Genomic DNA, 16,452 nt, shown 5'->3' on the forward strand with positions numbered 1-16,452 from the left:
TTGACCGAAATGAGAATCAATGCTTAGTAGAAGGCAGAAACAGAGACTGAGGCATGAAACCTACCAGAAGAGTTCAGCCTGAAGATATGATAGAATTGCTTAGCCCGCTTGATCAATTTTCTAAATTTTAGCAAAAGCTAATCCCGTTCCATAAGATGATGATCGTACTCCTTCCTTATCCAGGAAAAAATTTCTACAATCTTCCGTGAGGTGAGAAGAAAATAAAAAGAAGGGAAGCAACTTTAGAGAGATGTGGAAACCCAAACCGTTTTCAGAAACCGGTTATTTTCTTACTTTAATATGTAAATTTTTTACTTTTAGTATTAGTAAGTTTAAATTAAACAAAAGTAACATTTGTCAAATAATAAGTAAATTAAATTACTGAAAGGGTAAATTTCTATTTTTGACTAAAACTTATCTTTCAGGCATATATTTACTAGTTTTAATTAAAAACTTACTAAAGTTAATATTAATCATTTTAATATAATATTTAAAAAGTCGCTAAAAAATTCGATTTGTCACTAAAAGTAATAGAAACCTGTAATAGTAGGTTTCCTGATATCGTTACCATAACTATAGGCACTGTAGCATTGTCCTAGTGAAATTATACTACTAATCCAATTCAAAATTTCCAGTTTCTTATCCTTTAATTAATCAGTGGGCCCATTTCCTCCACACACCAAAAAGACAAAACACTCCCTCACCGCCACGCAGGCCCATGCACCGCACCCCAAACACGCCCCCCCACTCCGCGTGGGTCTTCCCTCTCGTCTTCTTTCATCCTCCAGTACCCCCTTTATAAACCCGCCATTTGCCCTCCAACTTCCCTCATTTGAATCCCGGCCTCTTTTCTTAAACCTTTCCCATTTTCCCCTTTTTCTCACATACAACACACAGTTCTATCACCACATAAACTGCACACATACCCGCAGAGCACACACTTACTCTGTATAATTACACACTCGCACCCTACGGTATAGACGAAGACGAGAAGTTTTATGAGCGATGATTGGGCATTCGTACGGTATGGATGCACAGGCGAAGGCGACGGAGCTGGAGACGACGATCCTAGCTGCGGCGTCGCCGCCACAGATAGCCGCTGCGTGTAGCGGAGTGGAGGCTTTCTTACAAAAGCATACGCCGGACCAGTCCCGGTGGTTCTTCTCCATCACTTTTCCCACCCTAATTTGTAAAACTTTTGGCTTCGATGAGTCGTCTTTGCCTTCCAAATCTCAGTCCCCGAACGGTTGGATCGATATCGCTATGCTTTCTGGAGATTCTGAGCTCGCTGGTTAGTGCGGACCGTTAATTTTGGGAATTTTGTGTATTTATCTGTTATTTAGATTATTGCGCGTTTATCTGATTCATATATTTTTGCTTATCTTCGCCTAGGTTCTTTTGGTGAGATTCAAATTAACCTGCTAATACAGCTGCTTTTTCAGGTTTTGGGGGGTTTTGGCCGTTTCTATAATCTTGTTGTTCTGTCTGCATTCTTGGGAATATTTCCTGACGTTTTTAATTTGATATTGAGATTTATGACTGACTTGCAAATGAGTTATCAATCATTTTGCCTAAACATTTCTTGATATTCGTGGGTGTTCTGTCTACGTTGAGATCAATAGCTACTTCTAAGTTACCTGGAATGTTTGGAAGACCCTATGAAGACTCTTTCCCTTGTGTTGCCTTAATTTCTGCTGGTGTGGCTTTTGCATCAGTTACTGTTTATATGCAGATATAAATGTATTCTAAGCAAAATCAATATTACTGTTGCAGGTAAAATTTTCGGCTTATTATCACCAAATGGAGTGTTGATGTCCTCCATTTCAGCTGTTGATAGACTCTCTCTAGTAAAATATGTGTTTCCAATTGAAAGATTACCTGAATGGGTTCGGTATATGCTTCAGAACAAGCGAGACTGTCAGGTTTTGATGGATTTATGTCCATTATTCAGGAACAAGGTTAAGGAGGATTCACTTAAGGGCTCGCCTTGCCAAGTTCAGTTGAATGTTTTGGAGTATTTCTTGTTTTGGTTTGTTTACTACCCTGTCTGCAAGGGCAGTAGTGATGGTCCAGATGGTGCGAGAGTTCGGAGAAGTAGGAAATTTAGGTTGGAGAATTGGGCTTATTCTATTCCGGGGTTGTGCAGCAGTAAACGTGGAATGGAGCAAAAAAATGATGTCAATTTGTATTGTCGTCTACTGTATGCTTATTTTCGTGCTTTTGTGCCTATGGTTGATTTGAGTGCTCATCAACCTTATCGCAGTTCTCTACTTCATTATTCATGGGGACATGATACCTCAGTTATTGAAAGAGCAGAGTTTTTGGTCAATTCCTTGATACATTTTTGGTTGGTTCATAATGATTTCTCACCTCTGCCCGTGAGTTTGTGCAAGTCATATGGTGTGACTTTACCTTTCCGGTCAATTTTTGGTGAAACTCCGCCTACTTCCGGATTGGGTGAAGTAATTACTTTGTTTGTTAAGTATCTCACTCTTAATTCAGTTCTTTGTATTGAGGGGCATGACAAGTTTGGATGCAATGGATATCCTCCACGGAAGGTTTCAGGTTCTGTTGATGTGATTAATTCAAAGGAAATTACACTAGATTTCACCTCCAACAATTCTTGGAACATATGGGTTCAGAGGCCATTATATAGATTTGTATTGAGAACATTTCTATTTTGCCCAGTAGAAAGTTCTATAAAGAATGTTTCTCAAGTATTCACTGTCTGGGTTACTTACATGGAACCTTGGAAAGTTAACTTGCAGGAGTTTGCAGAGCTTGATGCCACACTGGGAATGCCTCAAAAGAGTACATCTGAGGTTACTCAAACGTCTGAAAATGGTTATTCAACTGCCTGGCAAACTTATGTGCTGGCTAATTATCTGTATTATAGCTCTTTGGTTATGCACTTTTTTGGTTTTGCACATAAGTTCCTTCATACAGATCCAGAAGTCATTATACAGATGGTTTCCAAGGTTTGTTTCATTGCTTATTTTGCCCTAATTGTTTTTGTTGCCTGATTCTGCTCTAGTTTTCTGTATCTGATAAGCCTTAATAGTTTTTTTTTAAAAAATAATACTAATCTCAAATCGAGTATCTAGCGATGTTAGGCTCGCTAGGAGTTTTGTCAAACACTACTGTGCCTTTGTAAATACTAATGGTAGATCCCTTCTGCTGTGAAATGTTTGCTTATGTAGATTCCTTTGTAAATTGTTTTCTTATGTTGTCAGAAATCGTCTGTTTGGACTAGCTATGTGAATGAAGGAACATCCTGAGCATTTGTTTAAACTCTTCATGAGATCTCTTTTGTCAAATGTGCTGTTAAGATGTTGAAGCATCTTGAGATGAAGCTTTTCTTATTAAAGAAAAATGATGCTTCATATTATTCTGTTGGAGTCTCCTGTCTATGTACCTTGTCAAGTATCACAAAGCTCAAAATATCAGATTGCAGGCCTTTTATGTGTCAACTTTATAATTGTGCATTGCATTACATAACGGAATAAACTATTCTGAGACTGTTAATATGCTTCTTTAGACAAGATGATTGATTACTTGAGAGAATATTCATTTTAGCATAGTTGAGAATTTGTTTTGGTGATATGATGATATAGCTGATAGTCATATCATGTACTTTGACAATATGATTTTTGAAAGCCACTAGACACAGGGTTGTGGTTTGTTTTAAGGGGTACCTATGAAGACATCTGCTGCTTCTCTGATCACATCTATTTCTATGCTGTAATGTTTAGGAGATATAAATTTGCGGTTTTCTCGGTTACTGTAAGGCATCTTAAGATAAATCTTTTTCTCCTTGAGGCAAAGCAAGGTGAATACAGTTGCACGGATGTCATCCTACTTTTCTTTCTAAATTACTATTCCGGCAACCGGAAAATGGAGGCTTCTCAAATAGGTTATTATGAATAGGGGAGATACTGGATGAGAATACTAATGTTGTCAGATATTCAAGAAATGATCATTTGCATTCTTAGTTGATGTTAATTTATAACATGAAGCAGAAAAGGATTATGTATGAATAGGGGAGATACTGGATGAAATTAGTAACGCCATCAGATATTCAAGAAAGGATCATTTGCATGCTTAGTTGATGTTAATTTATAGAATGAAGCAGCAACGCACTTTTGAGAAGGCTGCACATCCATGTTGCCAATGACTGGGTAGCACTCTTTCAATGCTTTTGTATGTCTGATTTTTCAGGCAGTTGTATGACTGTCGCTGAAAAGTTTACTATAATAATGTTGCTGAAAAGTTTACTCTATGGAGTCGACAATAGGCAAGCACTCATAACACTTAGAGCACTTGTAAGATGCCTGACATCAGTGATGAAGGTTTGAAGGAGTACTTCTTGGAATATTGGTAAATGAAAAGATTATTTGGAAACAACATTTGATATTTGATTTAGGGAGACTATATTTATGATATGTTATGGCTTTTGAGATTATTTCTGCGAACATTGCTTTCCAGCTGTATTGTTATCAAAATAGGTATGTTTGTAATATCACTGTATAGATTCTACAATTGATAAAAGCACAATTTATGCAAGTTTTGTTAATTGTATGCATGTATCCTGATAAATGCTGCATATTGATTGTTCTTTGTGCATTGTTAATTGTCACACCTGCATATCTAGTATTCAGGGGCACCCTTGTTCTGTGTTCTTGTCTTTGTTTTTGTTCATTAACCTTTCTGTTTGTGTTTGGTACAGGTGATAAACCTTTTAACTTCATCGACAGAGCTGATGGATCTCATAAAAATTATGGACACTGCTTATCATTCAAAACCAACAGGGTCATCCAAATTAGTGCCTAATGCCTTATATAGTTTTGTTCCAGCAATCCGCGAGCAATTACAGGTACTTTCTTGGTTAATTGATAATAATATTTATAATGAAGGGCATAGGGGACTTCCAAAACTCTTTCATAGCTTCTATTTTTTGGACTCTCAGCAAGATATAACTGACCTCTCATCTGTTGTCACTACTATGTCAAGAAAGCAAGTGACTTGGCAGCCAAACTTTATCATCACTCTGCCCAATTAACTTTTATGATTGCCTTGTTGAACTGCTTGAAGTAGAATTTGCCAACTCCTTCTGCGCTTGTTCTGTGACCCCTTTGAAACGCTTTGGACATGAAAAGCTTGCTAATTTAGGCAAATGAAGCTGTTGGATGCTTGTTTAGTAGAGCGATATTTTCAGACCTAAAGTGTGTATGTGTGTCTTACACCCCCAACCCTTTCCCCCGGGCGCCCCTGTGGTGGATTTTTTTAATGCTTTTGGCTAGTTAAGTTAATTCCTTGCAGTTGCTTCTTGAGAAGTTTCGCATAGCCTTTTCATGGCCTGCATGAGGATTCTGATAGTGACACATTTTAGACATAGAAAATATTGGTAATACAATTGGAAATACGGACAATTATTGTCATATTTTTTTTTCACTTTTTTGATAGTTGTATGCAATTTTTCTTGGTCTGGCTTCTAAATCTCATTTGTGTCTTGTCAATTTTATTGTGCTAGGACTGGGAAAATGGTCTATGTGAGACAGCTGCGGATGGATCATTTTTGCATGACAACTGGAACAAAGATTTACGACTTTTTAGCGGGGGTGAGGATGGTGGACAACAATTACTTCAGGTATCTTGATCTTGCTAATAGGTCTACTTTATATTGCATCTACTTACATCATGTTCTTACCGTATATGTTGTGGTACAGCTCTTTGTGTTGCGAGCAGAGTCTGAGCTACAAGCTATATCTGGGGACAATGTTGCACAAAGCCTCAAGTGTCTAGACTCTCTCAAAGCCCAGCTAAGCTGCTTATTTGGCGGGCCAATATTGGGGTCATCTTCCAGAACGCCAGAGAAAAGAGAGCATGTTCATACTCGTGATGAAATGTTCCGACCCAGAAGTTTTGGCCACCATATGGTGTCTGAAGTCAAGTACAAGGGTGATTGGATGAAGCGCCCCATATCTGATGATGAAATTGCATGGCTGGCAAAGCTTCTTGTGGATTTATCGGCATGGTTGAATGAAAGTCTTGGCTTAAACCAGGTGAACAGCAGCCAAGGGTGGCCTGCTTGGTCTTATGTGGATTTGTCAGGTAATGCAGGAAACGTATCGGGATTTATGGATACCATGAAAATTGTGTTCCTTTCATTGTTCTCCTGGTTTACTGCATTCGGCAAGGCAGGGTTAATGTTTATGCGAAAGCGTGGTCTGAAGGTGAACCTCCGAATATTAGCTTCAAAGAAGATAGTGATGGTGCTTCTTATGGTTGCTGCTTTTAGCATTTCGCGTAAAGCTTTTTCCTAGGTTATATACATGTATATAAGAGGAAGATGATAATCACAAAGAATGAATAGAATATGCAAGAAATTTGTGGAAGGTTTTGTAATCTCTGTGCAGTTTGTAATTATAATGTGAGGTCTGTGTAGCTTGAAAGTTTTGTACACCGAATACAGTTGCTGCTTATAAAGTTTTGCCTTTCTTTTCCGTTAAGAATTCCTTGCCTTTTCGTCGAAGTAAAATTTGTTATGGATGGGCCTGAAGGTGCTACTAGACTTGGTAATTGGAATACAAGGGAAAACTGCTGCAATCATAAAAGATTGTGCTCAAGCCTCGAGCCAACATTGAAGCAGCAAAGACGCGAGGATATTTACAAGCCTAGGCCCGAGCTCAGACGAGGTGATGCTCGTAAAAAAGTACAGCGGATGTTGGTCACAATTTACAAACATACGGTCAATTTACAAACTCTTTTAGTTTTTAACTAATTTAAACAATACGAGGCACATTAATATTTAATTAGTATTTAAGATACTAAAGTACTAACATTAATAGTTTGGGGTACAAAATAAATCGATTATTGTTTAGGGGTGCAGAATGCAATTTAACCCTACAGTAGATTGGTTGGCTGGAAGTTGCTGTCTTCGTCCGCCGGCCTCCAGGCCCTCCCCTATTTCCTTCTTCAAAAATTTCAGTGTATTCATCAACCATCTGTTTTTATACTATTACACTTCCGATTTCTCAATGATAACTTCCCTCCGAAGATGTCCCCGACAATATATATTTTGTAGGTTATTATTATTTGGGTAAAAAACAAAAAAGTCCCCTGTGATAAACCTAATACACATAAAAGTCCTTCGTAGTTTCAAAATATATAATACGACACCTCGTGCTTTGAACTAAATTGTAAAGGTGACGGAATCCGTTAAATTTAACGGAAATGGACGAAATGACCAAAATGTCTCGATATAATTAAGTAAAAGACAACTCAGAAAAATCATTTGTTTTATTCTCTAAATAGAGAGAATTGAGGGTTAAGGGGTAGAACAGGTATATTTGTTAAAAATTAGGTATAAATTTTTTTTTTTTTAGCTTCCAATAAGTCATTTCCGTTAAGTTTAACGGATTCCGTCACCTTTACAATTTAATTCAAAGTACGGGGTGTCGTGTTGTATATTTTGAAACTACGGGAGATTTTTCTGTATATTAGGTTTACTACAAAGGTTTTTTTTTTATATTTTGTCCTTATTATTTTACCCCTTTAAATTATATCACTATTATCAGTTTACCCCCTAACGTGTTATCTTTTAGTCACTTTACCTCCATAAGTAATTCAACTCAATATGTTAAGAAATTTTGAACAAAAATATCATTTTATTTTATAGCATTACTACATTATTATTATTATCACTTTATTCGTTTAGATTATAGTGATACAATCACTTTAGTTACTTTTGTCACCATCGAAGTCCTGTAACTAACAATTGATCGGACTGGTGGTTGGGGATTGTCATTGTCAATATCAGCATCATTTAGGGGACAAAGAACTAGCAAGAAACATTCCTTTTCCTTGTCAGTCACAGGATTGAAATCACAGCGTAGCAAGTCAGTCTTGTCTAGATAAATGCAAAATAAAGCGGACTAAATTTATATATCGATTGAAATTATCCACTTAGATAGATATTAGTTTCTCCACCCAAAAAAAAAATGCTTGTTTTCTCTTTCTAATAGTATTTTATCGTAGTTTTTAATCTTAAATCAATACTAATTCCTCCCACCAAGAACAAAAAAAAAGGAATGAAAAAGATAAATGTCAACTTCAACTTAGCTAGTCCTTTTTCCTCCCACTAAATAATTAGCTTTGCTGCCAAATTAAACTAGTGCGTTGGCCATGCATATCTGAATAGAACAACACACGCATTGGTGGTGGTTGGGAAATATGAAGAAGGTTAGATAGATAAATGAAGTCGTACATTGCTAGCTGTCACAATTCTGTGTTCTATTTTCATCTCTTGCAGACCAAGCCCAAACCACCACCCCAAGAATTCTATCTTCCTTGCTTATTTAAGCGCTTCCAACTTTCACAATTCCCTTCAATCATAGGAATATAGTCATTCTCCGGCACTACTTTAAACATTTCCAAAAGTTTTTATCATAATATTTTACACCCTTCCTTCATTTGACTCTCGAGGAAAGAGAAACCTATAGCCGTTGCAAAAACTAGCGGCTGATGCATTCTCTTCCATCGATCACTTTGTTCAAGTTCTTATTAAAGAATCTCTTTCTTGATCATTTTCTCTCATGGCCCCAAAACAGGAGGGCTCTGCTATAAGGTTTTGCAGAAAAGGAGCATGGACTGCTGAGGAAGATAGGAAGTTGGCCGAGTACATTGAAACACACAGCGCAAAGAAGTGGAAAACGGTGGCAACGAAATCAGGTCTCTTTAACTTTAAGTAATCACTTGAGGTTTTGAAAATGTTGTTGGCAATGGCACAGTCTGATTAACCGTTCTTATGTTTATGCAAGACTTTTTAAGTATCAATGGTTGTAATTTTTTTCACGTTCTCACAGGTCTCAATCGGTGTGGCGAAAGTTGTAGACTGAGATGGTTAAATTATCTTCGCCCAAATATCAAGAAAGGCAACATCTCTCCTGATGAAGAAGACTTGATTGTTAGGCTTCATAAGCTCCTAGGGAATAGGTTAGTCATTTCATATTTTTCAACTCAACTGACGCATTGGCACTAAATTTGCTCCATTGATTTATCCCAATTTTGGGGAGTTGGGGAATTGCAATATATATTCACAACGCTGCGAAGGTAAAGTAACATACTCCACAATGGACTGAATCAAGTAGTAGTAGTAAAACTAGAACCGCAAAGGAAAAAAAAATTGAAGGCATAGTTAACATTAAAGGAATGCTGAAAGATAACGGCTGAAACTGAAAGATAACAAGTAGTCTCTTTGGATGAGCAGGTGGTCCTTGATTGCTGGGAGACTTCCAGGACGGACGGACAATGAAATAAAGAACTACTGGAATTCTCATTTGAGCAAGAAAATATATTCAACAAAAATAACAGATGGAACAACTGGAGCTCCGGCGGCACCACCTCCAACAACCATGGCTAAGGTACAGGTGGAGGTACAAGCCACTCATCATCACGAAAGCCAAGCAGACAATACTGAGTTAAGCTTCGGTGTCGGTGATTCTTTGGATGACTCTGTGGAAGGGACTTCTGCAATGGATTGCATAATCAAATTTCTTGAACTTGATGAGAAGCCCCCCACTCCCCCCCCGGCGGGGCCCAAACCATTGAGATGAGAAAGAGAACTACATAAGATTGTGTAGCATAGCGTCTACATTTTCCAGATGTTCTGGTATTGCGAAAATTATTCTGTAGAGTGTGAAATTATGAGCTTAGCCTTATTTTGGTGCAACTGTGAAATTATGAAGAAAATGTTTGGAATTTTCTTGAATTCTAATGGTCATGTCTTGGGTTAATCTTCGCCTGCAAAATCATAGTAGATAACAATCTATATTCAATCTTCCACCATCCTTGCAAAATTGAACTATTATGTTAAACATAAGGTTTTTTTCGGGCTAAACAAGCCCTATTGATAGCCCTACTTTCCCTAGAAGTAATTGAATGCAGTTGCTACACGAAGACAAGCATGCCTGCAGCAATTCAACGGGTAATCTTTTACAATGCCAATAAATGTGCCCTCAAAATTGTTATCTACACGTATACCATCATCTCTTTGCACAGACTCTACAAATTTAGGTAAAAACCAACTATACCTCAAATGATATTTTATGACAGAGGCATAAAAAATGGGTGTGAGAAGAAGGAAAAGAAAACCTATACATCTATTGTGCTGACTCGTGCACCTGAACCTGGTTCAACCTGCTTAACCATATAGAATGCAGTATCATGTGGAATAAATCGTATCTTATAGGTCTAAAATGCCAATGAAAATGCTTTTGCAACATCTTTACGTTGGTTTGCATGACGAGGTATCGTTTCAAAGGTATCTCCAACAGTATCTTCTTCAATCTGGGGATGTCCTTCTCAGCAACAATAACTGAGAATGCACTCCAATTAAGCACTTCGCTAAATGGGAGGGCAAAATTATCAGCTATGATCACTGGTACACATTCGTAGTATATTGCCTCCACAATTCGTGGACTGTTTACTTCATAACCCATAGGGCAAATGCAGTATTTGCTTGATTTCATGTGATCAGGATAGGACATTTTTTGAGAAACTCTTTTAGGCAAAGGACCATAGATCCTCAAATCACCATCTTTGTCGCCCCAGTACTTGAGCAGTTTCGGACGGACCCTGCCGTGCATGTTTCCGGCGAAGAAAGCCAGAATTGGGCGCTGTGAAACTCTTTTCCCACCAAGGTTTCTAAGAGGCCTAGTGGGATTCTTTATGGTGGTCTCCGGAAGGGACACATCCTTTCCTTCAATGAAGATTTTTTCAGAGACGTCTGCATTACAGAGAGCCTTTATGGTGTTTCTTCTAAGCTCCTTGTGAGCATTCAAAGTATAAGGACCCTGGAGTAATTAAAACGCAACGAGAAAGTAGGAGGAAAGAGTTAGATAGTTCAATTATTATTCCAAAAAAAAAAAGGGAAAGGATGGAAAGATTAGGTGAGAGTCGGAGATCATAGGAGCTGAAAAAATGTGCATCTCAAATAACGTATAGAGTCTTATGCTAACTAGCAGAAAAAAAAAATGAGTTCAGTTCTTGCAATTTGTGATATATTATTAATGTAGTGAGTGTTCCCAAGTTTACAGCCAAAAAGAGAAAGAAATTAAACGTTCTGATCAGAATATATGCACTGCAAACCGCAGAACATTATTAAAAACAATCCAACCAGCTTATAAGAAAAAGGAAAGAAAGAAACTAAGCCTTCAGTCAAGTTATTGCCTTAATTGTGCCAAACGAGAATTTCCCAATACTATCAGAGAGAGAGAGAGAGCAATTGCTTCATTCAAGAATGAATATACACATGCCTAACCAAGAACGAATAATTCCCATTCATACCATTTAGAAATAATATATGTGTTTACATGCACTAAGTTAATGTAAACACATAATGCCCACACAAGCCAGGAAACAAGGTCACCTAGCAAAACTGTAACTCCCTTGGGAAAATTTCATAAATTTGAGTCCCGTAATACCCGAGTTTGGTCTTGAAATGTATCGTAGGATTTGCTGAATCATAATCATGCTGTCAAGTTAAGATCATAGCAATTCTGGCACCCAAACTGTTCTGTAACACGTGTTATTGCATGTACACACGCCTAAGTAAAACAAATCCATGAGCTACATCAGGAATACAGTGATTTCATCTCTGCAGGCTACTAGTCATGGTACCTAGGTGAAGTAATTGCAGAGAAGCTTAGACTTTAGGTCCAAACGACATAAATATTTATGTAGTGAAACTCGCTTACCCAATCATGGCAAGCAACTAGAAAATGATCTGATCCATGAGACCGATTCCAGAAAGGGTATTTTGCAGCAAGCATGTTAACATGGTTGCGCAGAAAAATTGACAAGGGTCTAATATTATGTGAATTAGGCACATAAAGAGCCCACTGCAACTGGCGTACACTATATGGCAGATAGAATAAGTGTGCCTTTTCTGGGTCCATGGTGACGAACTCTCGATTTTCCTCCATCAACTTCATAAACCATCCTTCAGATGAATATATTCCTTGCAAATGAGGCTGATGGAAAATTGGTCTTTTTCCTTCCTTGTAAATGTATACCTTAAGTATGAGTTCCATCATCTCATAGCTCCTAAACACATATGGGATTATGTCCTCAATCATGTTAATGCCAATGAATTGTAATAGCAAGAAATATAAAGATGATAAAATATAGATATCAGTTGACATTTGACAAACAAATGATAGAAATGCTTTAGTTGCAAAACATTTAGAGAAACTAGAAGCCCAGAACCTAGCCATTTATAGATTAAAGTAACTTTGAATTCAATAGTGAGCATGAGGCACACCCATTGTTTATAACTTCAAATCATACAATCGAGTTTTTTGAGATATCCAAAGATAAAACAGACAATACATCTAATAAGCCAGCTAGCCCAAGCTTGCAATGGATGTTAGTGGTTTGTGGCAAGATTTCACACTGCAGTGGTTTTCGGCTTTTGTTTTTGTCCTTTGTTTATTTTCATCCTTCAATTTCTTTTCCAGAACCATGCTTTCTGTTTCCAACTAAAGTCACAATTTGCATCTGTGGAAATTTAAAACCCATAACTATGCAAATTTTGCTGACCTACTAGCTTATTTTATGGCTGCCTGTCTCTGATCCTCCATCCAATTAGACTAAAGAAATTTACTAGGATCCAATTTAACTAATTTAAAATTGGCTCCAGAACCCAGATGTTCTGAAATTTTATGGAGCCAGCAAACTGTCGCTCAGACAATTGTCTTTGAACTGGAGCATAGACAAATTCGCCAACCACAATGAACACTCTTACATTCAAAAGCAACTGCTCAGTATGAATCTAAACGAGTATTAAAAAAAAAAAAAAGCAGTCAGCTATTGCCAAAATCTCTCATCAGTAAACACATGAAAAGAAGATCAAGGAGGAGGCTTCTGTCACTGAGTTGTGAAGGTTTAAAATATGAAGCCTGTCCAGATCTTCTAATAGCCTTTTTTTCTGCATTATACACATTATCTCCTGGACTAAATGCAGGAGCCTTCCACACGAAAGAACTTATATACTCAGCCTCGCCTTCCACAAGGCTGTTACTGTTGTACACCAATAAAGCAGGTAGTTACAACCGCAATGCACTTACCTCTTGAAGCTAGACACATTGTGGAATAAAGGGGCATATAAATCTGGATCATCCTGAACCAGAGGGGCATTCTCAATTTCTTTTCTAGCATGTACAAGGCCCTCATGTGGTGTCAATGACCAAATTTGTCTCTGCATGGTGCAAAGTGTGATTGAGGGGGAGTTAGACAAAAGATGAAATTAGAAATTAATTCAGCAAACTTTTCTGTGGTGAAACACTTACCAGAACTTCTTTGGACATATTTGCATAAGAAGGAGGTGAAGGTGGAGTAGTTATTTCATCAAATGGCTCAACATTCTTCCTGTGTCTTCTTCCTCTTCGCCGATGGGTAGTAGTTCTATTCTTTTTCCTGCTTCTGGAAGACAACTGTTTTATTTCACCTACCTCTGGTACTGATTGATTCTGTTTGGCAGAAGCAGAAAGATTTACGGGGACTATCTGAGCAACTGCCAACTGGTTGTGAGATGCAAAATGAGAATTCCTGCTTGTAGCACGACTAGTGTTGTTGTATATTGCACTTTCAACTATTGGAGGAACAAAAATCAATTCACTCAATGGATAAGGAAGTCTAGGAATTTGAACCATAACAGTGACTATGGTAAGCAAGGAGCTAAAGAGCAACAATACTCTCCAATCAATTCTGAACAACAGGATAATAAAGATTTGCCGCCATGACTTAGTCATCTCATGATCAAAACCGAAGAACTCCTGGTATTACAAAAATCTAACCTTCACAGTCACAAAAGGGATAGATCAAGAGACTGCCAAATTGAATCAACAGATATCCCACTAAAGTCACTACATACATCCATTACATTCTTTGCAACTGCCAAGCCCTGCATGTCTACCACAAGAAGAGGGAAAATGGTCATTACCTCATACAGAAATGTAACTGCATCAAAGATAACTGAAGCATAAATCAACACCAGCAAACATAATCCAGGATAAGATTTGGTGTGAAATCAGTTAAAATGCGTAAATACCAGGATTATCAAATTATCTTTTCAAAAAAAATGCTGATTTATCATTAAACCATCTCCAACTGCATTTACATCTATCAGAGAATACTCTGAGTATACACATGCAGGACATAGATATAGGTTTGCATATCAAACTTCTGCATCCCATTTTCAGTGTCAATTTGTTGAAATGGAAATCAGGCACTAAACTAGCCAAAATTTATGCAATTAATTTCTGCTTGCGTGCAGAAAACCAAGGAAAACAAAATTTAATTGTGTAATCAAGTCTATATGCCATAACATAAAGGCAAGCTCCCCATCATTGTTTGGGTTACGAGGCAAACTGTCTCTCACTTGCCACTTTCCTACACATGCGAAAAGAATAAAGAACCAAACTTCCAAAATATAAAGAATAGCGTAAGAGAGTTAGTGGAATTTGTATGATGGAACTCAATCAACTGACAACTTCTACACTGATTTAGACCAAACCAAAAGTACAAGTCTCCACTAGTTCAAAATCCATCAATGGGTTTGACAGCTGTAGCTCTATACAATTATAATTCTTCCCCCCATCCGGGCCACCCCACTAACTGTTTATTAACAAAATTTTGTTGCACTGCACAGAACCATTGGTGATACAAACTATTGAATTTTAGAAATGAAAAGTATAGCAGAAAACTTCTTACGGTCCAATTTTTACCATGGTAAGTTATCTATTAAAATATTTCTCTTTAAACCATTTCCAAGGAACAGTGTTCAACCATAAATACTTGTATAGGTCATTATCAAATAAAAAACTAGAAAAGTATACAAATACATATATAGGTGTCAATAAAGCATGAAATTGGATAACCTTTGATTACAGCTAAAGAATCATGAGATGTTGTTAATTTCTTTGTGTATAGGCACAGAGGACTAGAGGTGACAAACAAGAGTTTCAGAATTTAAGGGTCCTAAACCTTTTTCTTGATTTAATACTTTTTATCTTCTCAGCTAACGGTCGTTAAAGGAAGCAAATTCGCATTGATTTCGAACCTCTAACTCAATTAAATTAATCAAAGAACACGCAAGCTGATAAACCAAGCATATATCCATGTCCTGGCCAGAAACAAAGAAAATTCAATGAAGAAAACGACAATTAAATGAAAATTCAAGGTCAGATAAAACATATATAAACAAAACAGAGATGCATGCATGTTTTATGAGGTCTGGACGTATGATGGCAGTAAGTTATCCATACCTGGCAATAGGAATCTGGGAAGGCCGAAAATGGATGGAGGAAAGGAAAGGAAAGGGAAATGATCAAGAAAATTAGAGGAAGGAAAGGTCGTGGAACAAAAACAAAGTGGGCGGGGCGGAAAAATGAAAAGGAAAGAAAACAACAGAGGGCGCTGGTTCGCTGACAAGTTGAGACAGGGACGGACAAAGGATGGGCGGGGGACTCCGGTTTCCATATTTATGTGTTTGATCGTTGCTTTGGCGTCTTGGTTGTCAGTCTTAATCCAACAACTTTAACTGCTCCTCTGTTTCTTTATTCCCTTTTTACTCTCTTACTTCCTTCTGTCTTAATACCTTAGTCAAGAATAAACAAGCAAAAAAATATATAAATATTTGTGTTTTAATAGTATGAAATTTATGCTGTGACTCTTGTCATAAGTAGATTCACATTCACATAGTCATTAGTGTAGTGTAATTTGAACTAGTTAGTTAAAGATTCACTAGTATAGTTTAATTAGTGTGAATATTTTGCTCTTTGTTTAATGAAACATCTTAATTACCAAGCTGAAAAGAGGGTGCTATATCTAATGGAATAAAAATATGTAGGCTCACTCAAACTTAAATTTAAGGAAGCAGCATAAATGTACGAGTTAATCTTACATATACTGACGGACGGCATATATATTATCACGATTAGATACATAACACATATGCAAAATTTGGATTTCAAATTAACTGTTTTGCATCCAATAGTAATATGGTGTATATATTAGTAGTAATCATAATGAAAAACTTCTTTGAAGAAAAAATTTGAGACCCTGGTTCAAAATTTAGTTGTAAAAGAGCATCTAAATTTGAAGATGAGGAAATGATCTGTTTGTTTTCCAGAGTATGTGATGCCAACTAATATGGCCCATTAAGGAGGTGATAGGAACATCTTTCCTGCTTTTATTTTGATATTCAAGTATAATATTTTTTTTGTGGCTATTAAAAATACATTAGTTGACCGTTCATTGGAAGGTTGATTTGTACTAAATTTGGGTTAAATGTGATTAGTTACACGTCATATGCCAGCTGTCCTGATCAGTAAGGTTTCAATCCACTCTGTCTTAACATCTCAAGCCCCCTTCCAAATGGATGCTAATTTA

The 16,452-nt window shown here is 37.1% G+C and overlaps 3 protein-coding genes across 4 annotated transcripts; 2 read left to right on the forward strand and 1 right to left on the reverse strand.

Annotated features, from left to right (window-relative positions):
- The first annotated feature begins 845 nt into the window (after nt 1-845).
- Nucleotides 846-6,486, forward strand: LOC113779520. The gene is made up of 5 exons (XM_027325108.1): nt 846-1,291; nt 1,774-2,978; nt 4,727-4,873; nt 5,531-5,647; nt 5,727-6,486. The coding sequence occupies exons 1-5, from the start codon at nt 1,006-1,008 to the stop codon at nt 6,321-6,323; spliced, it is 2,352 nt and encodes a 783-aa protein (XP_027180909.1). The 5' UTR covers nt 846-1,005; the 3' UTR covers nt 6,324-6,486.
- A 1,888-nt stretch (nt 6,487-8,374) lies between these two features.
- LOC113779522 (anthocyanin regulatory C1 protein-like) lies at nt 8,375-9,794 on the forward strand. Its single transcript, XM_027325111.1, has 3 exons — nt 8,375-8,730; nt 8,865-8,994; nt 9,269-9,794. Exons 1-3 carry the CDS (start codon nt 8,595-8,597, stop codon nt 9,612-9,614), a joined length of 612 nt encoding a protein of 203 aa, XP_027180912.1. The 5' UTR covers nt 8,375-8,594; the 3' UTR covers nt 9,615-9,794.
- A 56-nt stretch (nt 9,795-9,850) lies between these two features.
- LOC113779521 (probable glycosyltransferase At5g03795) lies at nt 9,851-15,393 on the reverse strand. 2 transcript variants are annotated; one of them, XM_027325109.1, is made up of 5 exons: nt 15,327-15,393; nt 13,350-13,971; nt 13,128-13,258; nt 11,757-12,105; nt 9,851-10,853 (listed from the first exon to the last, which is right to left on the reverse strand). In XM_027325109.1, the coding sequence occupies exons 2-5, from the start codon at nt 13,809-13,811 to the stop codon at nt 10,161-10,163; spliced, it is 1,635 nt and encodes a 544-aa protein (XP_027180910.1). In that variant the 5' UTR covers nt 13,812-13,971; nt 15,327-15,393; the 3' UTR covers nt 9,851-10,160. The 2 variants fall into 2 exon arrangements, with proteins under 2 accessions (XP_027180910.1, XP_027180911.1); XM_027325110.1 differs by having other exon boundaries at nt 13,350-13,963; nt 15,327-15,382.
- Between the last annotated feature and the right edge of the window lie 1,059 nt (nt 15,394-16,452).

This window comes from Coffea eugenioides, chromosome 8 (assembly GCF_003713205.1).
Source record: "Coffea eugenioides isolate CCC68of chromosome 8, Ceug_1.0, whole genome shotgun sequence".
Taxonomy (NCBI): Eukaryota; Viridiplantae; Streptophyta; class Magnoliopsida; order Gentianales; family Rubiaceae; genus Coffea; species Coffea eugenioides.

Bases quoted from the DNA above. Each gene is read 5' to 3' on its own strand.
- LOC113779520 (XM_027325108.1), top strand. From the start codon at position 1,006: ATGATTGGGCATTCGTACGGTATGGATGCACAGGCGAAGGCGACGGAG. The intron at 1,292-1,773 runs GTTAGTGCGGAC...TTACTGTTGCAG, and splicing joins TGGAGATTCTGAGCTCGCTG to GTAAAATTTTCGGCTTATTA. The intron at 5,648-5,726 runs GTATCTTGATCT...GTTGTGGTACAG, and splicing joins GTGGACAACAATTACTTCAG to CTCTTTGTGTTGCGAGCAGA.
- LOC113779522 (XM_027325111.1), top strand. From the start codon at position 8,595: ATGGCCCCAAAACAGGAGGGCTCTGCTATAAGGTTTTGCAGAAAAGGA. The intron at 8,731-8,864 runs GTCTCTTTAACT...ACGTTCTCACAG, and splicing joins AACGGTGGCAACGAAATCAG to GTCTCAATCGGTGTGGCGAA. The intron at 8,995-9,268 runs GTTAGTCATTTC...TTGGATGAGCAG, and splicing joins CATAAGCTCCTAGGGAATAG to GTGGTCCTTGATTGCTGGGA.
- LOC113779521 (XM_027325109.1), bottom strand. From the start codon at position 13,811: ATGACTAAGTCATGGCGGCAAATCTTTATTATCCTGTTGTTCAGAATT. The intron at 13,259-13,349 runs GTAAGTGTTTCA...TGCACCATGCAG, and splicing joins ATATGTCCAAAGAAGTTCTG to AGACAAATTTGGTCATTGAC. The intron at 10,854-11,756 runs GTAAGCGAGTTT...TAATTACTCCAG, and splicing joins TAGTTGCTTGCCATGATTGG to GGTCCTTATACTTTGAATGC.